Genomic DNA, 9,495 nt, shown 5'->3' with positions numbered 1-9,495 from the left:
TGACTAGTCAGTCGCTCTTCGGAAATCCTACATAGGGTCCCTATGAGTCAGAATCAACTCAAAGGCACTTCACAACAACAATAACAATGATGTATGTGGCAGTCCCTGTGTAATACAATTTGATAATGCCCTTGACTACTAACAAAAGAGTTGGAGATTTAAGTCAGTTAGAGGCATCTGGTGATGTATTTCTGAAAAACCAGCAATCGAAACCCAATGGGGCACAGTTCTACTTGGACATGGGGTCACTGAGTCAAAATCCACTCTATGTGGAACAAAATTCAAAATAATAAAAAGATCAGGCTTACTGGTCAGATAGCCACTAGTGGAACCCTGACACCATGACCCTTGGTCAGTCTTCAGGTCTGAAACGGAACTCACCCCATTGGCTCAATTTTCATCCAAGTAATACAGGGAACAACTCTAGTGAGGTAGTACATCATAGAACGGTGAACTATTTGAAATCAAAAGAGCAGCATTTACACCAGGACAAAATTCAGAAGGGATGAGAAATAAGGAAGAAGGGAAGCAAGAAACACAGGGAAGATACGGGATAAGTGATGTTACATCAAAGCAATTGTAAACATTGAGGTGAAACGAAGTGTAGCATTTGTTGAATGTAAAACTGATGAACTGCTCTGTAGACCTTCACTCAATTCACAATTGTTGTTAAGTACCATCAAATCAGTTCTGACTCATAGCAACACTACCAGGGTTTTCCAGGCTGTAAATATTTGTGAGAGTAAAACTCCTCATCTTTCTCCCATGGAGCAAATGACTGGCGGACCTGAACCACAGACCAGTGCTTATCGTAAGGAGCCACCATGCTACCCCTAATTCCAATAAAAAGTTTGTTTTTTAAAAAATGTACTCTATGGCAACTAGCTATAATGTATGCAAGAATTCTAGTGATTGTCAATATATTATCAGAAAAATTTTTACCAGTAACTTTGTTAACAGAAGAGGGAAAAAGGGAATTTTTAATAATGTGTTCATTGAATCCTGGTGTGGCGCTGTTGGATAAGCACTCGACCACAAGACCGGTTTGAACTGCAAGGTTGGCGGTTCAAATTCACCAGCCACTCCTTGGAAACCCTATACAGGGTGGCTATGAGTCAGAACCAACTTGGTGGCATTTGACAACATTATTTGCTTAGGTGGTAATAAAGATTTGCAAAGGGTTGTGTCTCTTTGTATCTTTCAAAAGGTCTATCTTTGATTTGCATTTGTTAGGCAACACAAGTTCATAGTCATAAACTTTGAAAGTCTGTGGTTTCATACAAATAATTTTAAGAGATTAAAAAACCAAAGTCCTTTTTATTCAACCTGCCCCAAAAGAAACATCTTCTTCCACCCCACCTTTATTTTTTTGTCAAAGTTGAGTGAGTGACAGGGCTAAAACATTTGGTTATTTATTCATGTATCTGAAAACACGACAATGTGTAGTTGAAAATACAAGTTTAATCCAAACAATTCTGCACATATTTTACAACTGTGGATAAAAGTGAAAGTAAGAACACATAATTCCCATTGTACTTTACTTTGCATACAAAATACCTGCAATATGAAGACTTATCAGAATGCCAATAGTATACACTGGATTGTAAAATGCACTAGGCAATTTTAAGAGTGTGTTTCAGTTTAGTATGAATGGTAGAGTTCCTCAGATTTATATGGATTGTTTCATGGTGGTGGGGGGAGTGGGGGACAGGGAGCATTCTGGGAACTCTAGTGATTGAATAAAACTTCAAAGGGGCTCAAGCCCCAGTGACCTCAAAATAAAGTTCACAGAACAGTACACAGTGATGAAACCTGAGGGAATAGAATACTGATGCACTGAAATGTAAACATTAAGACATGACTGAATTCTCATTTCATTTTGTTTGGAAACACTACTGGGTTGTCTTCAGCCATCTTCCGTTCCTATGTTAAACTGTGTTGCTAAAGGAGAATTCAATAGTCTGGGTGATTCCAATACAGGTAGGGCATAGTTCCCATAATGCTACAGGGCACTTCTTTTCAGAACACGCGAGTTATCCATCCTGACTCCTTCAGCGCGAATGGAGGCAAATTAACATATTAAGGTCCGTTTGAATTCCTGGAGTTTGAAAAGTCTCAGTTCCTCAACTTTCGTTCCTCTTTCCTGGGGGTTCGGAGGCCACCTGTCCTGCAGGGCACACCTGCGACTCACCACTCTCCGTGACTGCAGGCCTCTAGTCGCCGGCTCCAGCGAGAAACCTGCGCAGAAGCGGAGATTCAGGAGCGCGGTCGCTCGCGGGAGCCGGCTGGGGACGCCTAGGGGCGGTGCTGAGTGGTGCGCGCGCCGCCGCCGTCGCGTCACCAGCGTGCGGCACGTGTCCGTGTTTACGTCCCTCGTGGAACCGCCGACGTCAGCAGCCGAATGGCAACATTGTGGCGATGCTGAGGCGCAGAGTTTAGGAGACGAGTCTGTGGGTTGGACTGGCGCTGGGCGTTCGGGAAGAGGAGGAGGAGGGGGCGGGGGGACTGGCCCCGGAGAGCGGCTAAGAAGCGAACCCCGCCGGTCCCGACTGCTGGCCGGCTTGTCTGGCCCCGCGGGACCCACGCCTCCCCTCCAGCGCGCCGCAGACGCAGCCCCGCGGCCTGGCTAGGAGCTCCGGGCGCAGCCGCGCGGGGGGCGGCCGGGGCGAGCGCAAGGCGCTACCGCAACGCGGGCGTGTAAACAGATCCGGCCGCACGTGACCATGTGAACTACCTGCTCTGGCGACGCGTATTGTCTTTCCCGCGAGTCGTGCCACAAAGGAGAGCGGCGGGACAGAGTGCGGAGAGACGAGCAGCGAGCAGGGATAGCCAGCCGGCGCGCTAAGATGGCTGAAAGCGCCCGGCGAGGGTGAGCAGGGGGCGCGTTGCAGCCAGCCGGTGAGTCCTCGGGCGGTGGGGCCGGCGGCCTCTCCTCCCCCCCAGACCCAGCGCCGGAGCCACCATGTCGTTCGCGCTCGAGGAGACGCTGGAATCCGACTGGGTAGCAGTGCGGCCCCATGTGTTCGACGAGCGCGAAAAGCACAAGTTTGTCTTCATTGTGGCCTGGAATGAGATTGAGGGCAAGTTTGCCATAACCTGCCACAACCGGACGGCCCAGCGGCAGAGGAGTGGTTCCCGGGACCAGGCCGGGGCGCGAGGGGGCCCCGAGACCGGGGGTGCCGCCTCCGATGGGCTCCGCGGGCCGGGGAGCCTGGCGGGCAAGGGCCGACCCGAGGCCACCGCCTCGACGACTCCGGGCCGAAGCCCGGGACCCCGAAGGAGCCCAGCCTGGGCAGAGGGCGGCTCTCCGAGGGGCGCGCGCAGCCTTCGAGTGGACCCGCTGCTGCGGACCCCAGGCAGCAAAGGGACTGAGAGTCCGCTCAGGAGCCCCGCGAGGGTCAAGTCCAGCCCGGTCCGGAGAGGATCCGAAGCCCGCGATGTGGCGGGGCCCGCCCCTGCGGCGCCCGGAGAGCTGCCGGTGTCCTCGGTGCGGGTGGTGAGCGCCTCCGGAGTGGTCTCGGAGGAGATCGAGGTGCTGGAGCTGGTTAAAGAGGATGAGGGGGCCACGGCGCCCATGGCACTTTCGGACGCCGAGCCGCAGCCGCCCGCCGCCGAGCTGGAGTCCCTGGCCGAGGACTGCAGCTGGGCCGGCCTCTTCTCCTTCCAGGATCTGCGTGCTGTGCACCAGCAACTCTGCTCCGTCAACTCGCAGTTGGAGCCCTGCCTGCCCGTATTCCCGGAGGAGCCTTCGGGCATGTGGACCGTGTTGTTTGGGAGCTCCCCCAAGATGACCGAGCAAGAGAGAGACACTCTGTGTTACCAGCTCCAGGTCTACCTGGGCCACGGCTTGGACACCTGCGGCTGGAAGATCCTCTCCCAGGTCCTCTTCACGGAGACCGACGACCCCGAGGAGTATTATGAGAGCCTCAGCGAGCTGCGACAGAAGGGCTACGAAGAAGTGCTCCAGCGGGCCCGGAAGCGCATCCAGGAGGTAAGAACCCAACCCCGGCGCCGGCGCGGCTTTTGATTATTCGAAACCGAAGGCCAGATATGGGATGTGAGCATCTGGGTTGCTTGGGTCTTCTGAACAAGGGAAAGGGAAGAAGAGGAGCCGGGACCTGCCTCCACTTCATGCCTTTCAGTGGTGGTTGTAAAGCCTCAGTTTTCCTTAATTGGCTGTCTGAAGGACCTTGGTTAATGTCTAGATCGCTCCCTTCCCCCCCCCCCCCACGGACACCCCCATTTGTCGAATATATTCTATATAGTAAACTCTCTCTGTTTATTGCTTGTAATCTGGTTAAAGCCCAAAGAAGTAAGATACAAGTAAATAAAGAGGCATCATTCTTTGGCCCTGAGGCTCTTTCCAGCAATAACTGCCCAGATTATCAAAGCTGCTTTCTGAGTGTCAAGTTTAGTTACTCAACGTTGGTCAAGTTTGCCTTATGAAGCAAAGTTGATCTATTGTTTATTCTCCATATGTAGTCTGACAATTCAGGCAAATTTAAAATTCATTTCCCTTCAAAGAAAGTGTTTTATTTCAATGAGAACACACCAAAAGACAGTTTTTAAAGGTTTTATACATATTCAGCGACTATCTGAAATCTTTACCAGATGGCTCAGGTTTCACTCTTGTTTTGGAGAGAAAAAACGTCCTGGGAAGAATGTGTATAATACTTTAACTAGGAGTTAAGAGAATGCAAAAGCTTTAAACAATTTGCTTATTGAAGCCTCATTTAAAATAACAGGAAATAATGGGGAAAAGGTGTGAGTGCGTATTCAGATAGAGCCCCACAATGTTTTAAGATACGCTGGAGTTGAGACAGTGCCTGCTTAAACTTCTGCTGAAGAAACTTTATAAAAAATATATTTTTAAATACACTTAACTTTCTCCTAATGGGCACTCATAGGTACTTTCTCAAAGCAATTTATTGTTTTAGTATTAGCACAAATTGAATTTGGAGTTGGGGTGGGAATGGCCCTTCTAATGTTATTTATTATTCTTGAGGTTTTATAGTCATTTATTAACTTTGCTTGTGTAGCAATAATACCTGAGTCCGGCTACTAGGTGAGGAAGCTCGTTTCTTTGTAGAATATAGCTGAAGTTTCTTGAGTGTTTAGGAAATAATTCTTAACATGTTCCACAGTGCTTTCTTACAACTTTCTGAATCCAGATTTCCACTCTTGTTATTTTACTAAAGGTCAGCCACCAAAACAGGATCCTGGAGTTTCAGGGATCTGTTTTTATTTCTCTTCTAATCTCACTTCTGGAATCTGTGGTCTCTCTCAAATTCTTTTGGAAGGATGGAAAAGAGAAATCTTTGATAATCTTCATCTAAAAAGACTAAAGAGGTCTTTTATTAATAGTGACCTGTATTTATTTCAAAATGCAAATATAAAATCCTCTTTTCTCTACAAATTTCTTACAAATGTGTATTTTTTTTCTCAGTTTCTATTCATATTTTCATCCTTAAATGATATAGGCCTGTTTGATTATAACTTTATAGATAGAAAATTGAGTATGTTCAATTAATCTTTAAAAGCAAATTGAGTCAAAAAAATGAAGGATGCTAAAAAATATAGTTAATTATGATTTTCTTGAACTTGTTAATAGAAGGTTACATTCTTTAAGAAAAATATCTTTTCTGGGTAAAAGTTATATTGATAATATTTGGTTATGGGGAAAATTTATACTTTTTAATATAGCAATATGGGAAACATTTAAACGTTTAAAGAGTATTTTGAGAAACAATTAAAATATAAGATGTATATGTCTGGAACTTCTTTTAGCTGAAAAGCATTTGAAAAATGATTGTTGAAGACAATAAGTAGGTTCAATGCTAATGTCATCCTGATTGCCACTGGAGGGTTGAGAGTTTCTGAAGCTTAGTGAGGAAGTGGGGGTGAGGGGGGGTGGGGAGTGAGGTAGTATTATTGATTAGTGATGTCTGCCATGGCATGAAATGGGAGTGTTTGTAGTATGTTGTTAAGTCAAGGAGTTGGTTCTGACTCAGCAAACCTGTATAGGGTTTCGGAGAAGTGGCTGGTGAGCTTGAACCACCAACCTTGTGGTCCAAACCCACCTTGCAGTCCAGTACATTAACCCACAGTAGTAGTAGTAGTAGTGTGGTACAAAGCCACGCATTTGTTTCCCAGATGTTTAAATTTTTCACGATTTTAGTCCTTTTTTCAATACTATTTTAATAAAAAAATCTTTATAAAGGTTGTATCATCTTTATATGATCACTTCTATTAAGTTTAGTCATTTCTCTTAATTCCACCAATTGTCTTTTGTTTCCAGTTGTCAAGTTGGCTTAGCTTCTGGAATTGGCCATAGGTCTTTAAGGTAAATATAGCTGGAAAATCAAACACATTCTTAGGTGTGTGTTACTTTGAAAATTTAGTGATTTGTGCATGTTTTTCCTCTGATTTCTGTGAGTTTATTTTTTGATCCTTTTCCCTAAAATACTCCTTTTTCCATTCTTCTTTAAGATTATAAACACCTGTTTTTGTTCAAAATGGTCAGCAAATTGTTGAAAGGAGGTTTTTTTCTTTTCCTTTTTTTTTTCTTTTTAACTAGAACAGACTGTACAACTAGATTATAAACTTCTCAAGGTCACTGACCTTGACAGTGTCTTGGAATTTTCTCTACCACCCCTAGTTCAGGGCCACACATCTTGTGAACACTCTTATTAGTGGTTAATGGACACCAGAAATTTTAAGTATTGAAAGAATTTAAAGTGTCCTTTTAATGCAAGGTTGTGGGTAAATACAATTTTTATAAATTGGTAAATTTAGATTCTTCAAGGAATCTTGCTACTTTAAAAACTAGGAGTAAATATCTCATGTAACTTACTAAACAGTAGTCTTTACCTAGGGTTGGTGAATTCCCTATTAAGTTGAGGTGGGGGCTGTGGGTGGACTTTCATGGAGTACCTTAAGTAGCATGCAGAGTTTTATTATGTGTGGATACATGTGCATTTTGAAGAAAGGTCCTTAACTTTTATCAAACTCAGCAAGAGGGAATATCTTTAAGAGATTGATAAAACTTAAGGACCTTAAATTCTAAATTATCTATATTATAAGCCGAGATAGGAGTGCATTGGCTTCATATGATGAGTGCTGGACTGCGAATGTCCTTCGTTTGAGCCCACCAGTCACTCCTTGGGAGAAAGATGAGGCTTTCTGCTCCCATGGCAATTTAAAGCCTCAGAAACCCTATACAGCATCACTGCATTGGAACCAACTTGATGGCACTTAACAACAATAGCAAAGCAGAGGGCATTGAAACTTAACTATTTATTAGGACACCCTTATAATTTAATAGGGGATCATACTAAGTATGTTCATCTATTTGGTGAAATATTGAAGAATTAAACCTTAGGTTTTCAGCTAAAACCTATTAATTATTGAAAAATTTGGTCAGCTGACTAGAAATGATAGCTTGTGAGGAGTTAACAATTTGTCAGTATTTATGAGAAACTATTTTTAGATGCACAAGATTGTCTGAAAAGCTCATGAATAGCAACTGTTGGTCTTTCCATGTATAAAAGAAAGAGTGATGAGAATTGAAGAGTCCGGTGTATGTACTAATGGAACATGTGAATATCAGTCTCTACCACTGAGACTGGAAGAACTAGATGGTACCAGGCTACCACTGCCAACTGCTTTGAAGGTGATCACATTAGAAGATCCAGGATATAGTGGGAGTCAGTGTGGAACAAAACTCAAAAATTGTAAAAATGATTGGGCCTACTGGTCAGAAAGAGACTGGAAGAACTGGAGACTATGGCCCTAGGCCGTTCTTCAGACCTGGAACTCACCCTCTTGGCCCAATTTACAATTCTGTAATGGTTATGTCTATAGGGAAGAAAACAATAGTGAAGGAGGCTCACCACATAATGGTCAACCATTCAAAATCAAAAGGGCAGCATTCACCCTGGGGATAAGGTTCAAAGGGATAGGGAAGGAGGGTGGAATGGAAATAGGAATCACAGGGAAGAAGTGGGATCATTGTTAAATGGGGAGGATTGCAATCCTTGAGATGTAAACAAAGTGTGTGATTTGTTGGATGTAAAACTCATTATCTGCCTCATTTTTCTCCCATGGAATGATTGGTAGGATTGAACTGCTAACCTTGTGGTTCCCAGTCCAGTGCTTATCCTATGGAGCCACTGCACTTCCACCTTTTGATGTGTGTAGTTGTTATGAAGTGCTATCTAGTTGGTTTCCACTCATAGCAACCCTGTATATGGTTTCCTAGCATCCACTGGTGAGTTTGAGCCACTGACCTTGTGGTTCATACCGACCCTGAAGTTCAGGACATTAACCCAGAGTGCCACACCTTGACTCCATATCTTTTTGTTTGTTTGTTTTCATTAGCTGCTTCTTTTTTTTAAGCATTTATTGTAAATTGAATTTGTTTCATTGCAATGATTGCAATTCCCCTCTTTATCATTATTTAACAGTATTTGCTTCTATTTCCTCTGGTTGTTGTTTTTTAAGCTTTTATTGTGAATTGAAGGAGCTCTGGTAGCCTAGTGCTTACGAATCGGGCTGTGAACTTTAAGGTCAGCAGTTCGAAACTACCAGCTGTTCCACAGGAGAAAGATGAGGCTTTCTGCTCCCATAAAGATTTACAGCCTCGGAAACCCTGTGCAGGGTCTCTAGGAGTCAGAACTGACAGCATGTCACCACTACCACCATTGTGAATTGAGTGATAATTTACGTGGAAGAACATGAGTTTCATACTCATCCTATCATATTTTGTTTCATTGCAATGAATACAATCCCCTCCATGGATCATCATTCAACAGTATTTGCTCCTGTTCTCTCTGTGTTTATTTTTTTTGTGTGTTATTTTTTTGGATATACACAAAACCACTCAGGAATATATAATAATTTGAACAACCAAAGTACACATTCTGCAAGTCTGCTTCCTGTCCGCCAACATACAGTCTCTCTCTTTCCATGAGTCTCTCCATGTCCTCATCTCTGCTTCCATCTCTGGTGTTGCTATTTCTCTGAATAGGGTCCCACATTGCGCTCATACTCTTCTCTGGTGATGGCCCTAGGGCCCTCTGTTCCTGGAATGTAAGATTAACTATTTCCCTCTTTTTATTACAAAACTTCTACTTTTAAGTTGTGACATTTGCAGTTAGTCATGATAGCAGTTACTAACTATTGAATCATAAGAATCTTATCCCCATCTCCTTTCACCAGCCCCATCTAGACAAGATAAAAACTATTCAGTGGGGATTCTACCTTCCCCTACATACCTTGAAACTAAACTGTCTTGAAAACTTGTAAGTCAGTCACTTCGTGCATTTATAGCCCGCCATTTGGGGTAAGACACGGAGAAAAAATTGAAGTTGTCAAGGACTTCATTCTTCTTGGATCAACTATCAACACTCATGGAAGCAGCAGTCAAGAAATTAAACGATGTATTGCATTAGGCAAATCTGCTGCACAAAACCTTTTTAAAGTGTTGAAGATTAA

At 43.8% G+C, this 9,495-nt stretch overlaps 1 protein-coding gene across 1 annotated transcript in view; it reads left to right on the top strand.

Annotated features, from left to right (window-relative positions):
- The first annotated feature begins 2,962 nt into the window (after positions 1-2,962).
- JMY (junction mediating and regulatory protein, p53 cofactor) overlaps positions 2,963-9,495 on the top strand; it is a 138,876-nt gene continuing 132,343 nt past the window's right edge. Inside the window, exon 1 of the mRNA XM_006875187.1 lies at positions 2,963-3,991. Within this exon, the coding sequence (XP_006875249.1) occupies positions 2,963-3,991 (1,029 nt within the window). The remainder of the gene's footprint in view (positions 3,992-9,495) is intronic.

This window comes from Chrysochloris asiatica, unplaced genomic scaffold (genome assembly GCF_000296735.1).
Source record: "Chrysochloris asiatica unplaced genomic scaffold, ChrAsi1.0 scaffold00313, whole genome shotgun sequence".
NCBI lineage: Eukaryota > Metazoa > Chordata > Mammalia > Afrosoricida > Chrysochloridae > Chrysochloris > Chrysochloris asiatica.
Note: the sequence above shows the minus strand (reverse complement) of the source record. Positions and strands in the feature narration are given on the sequence as shown.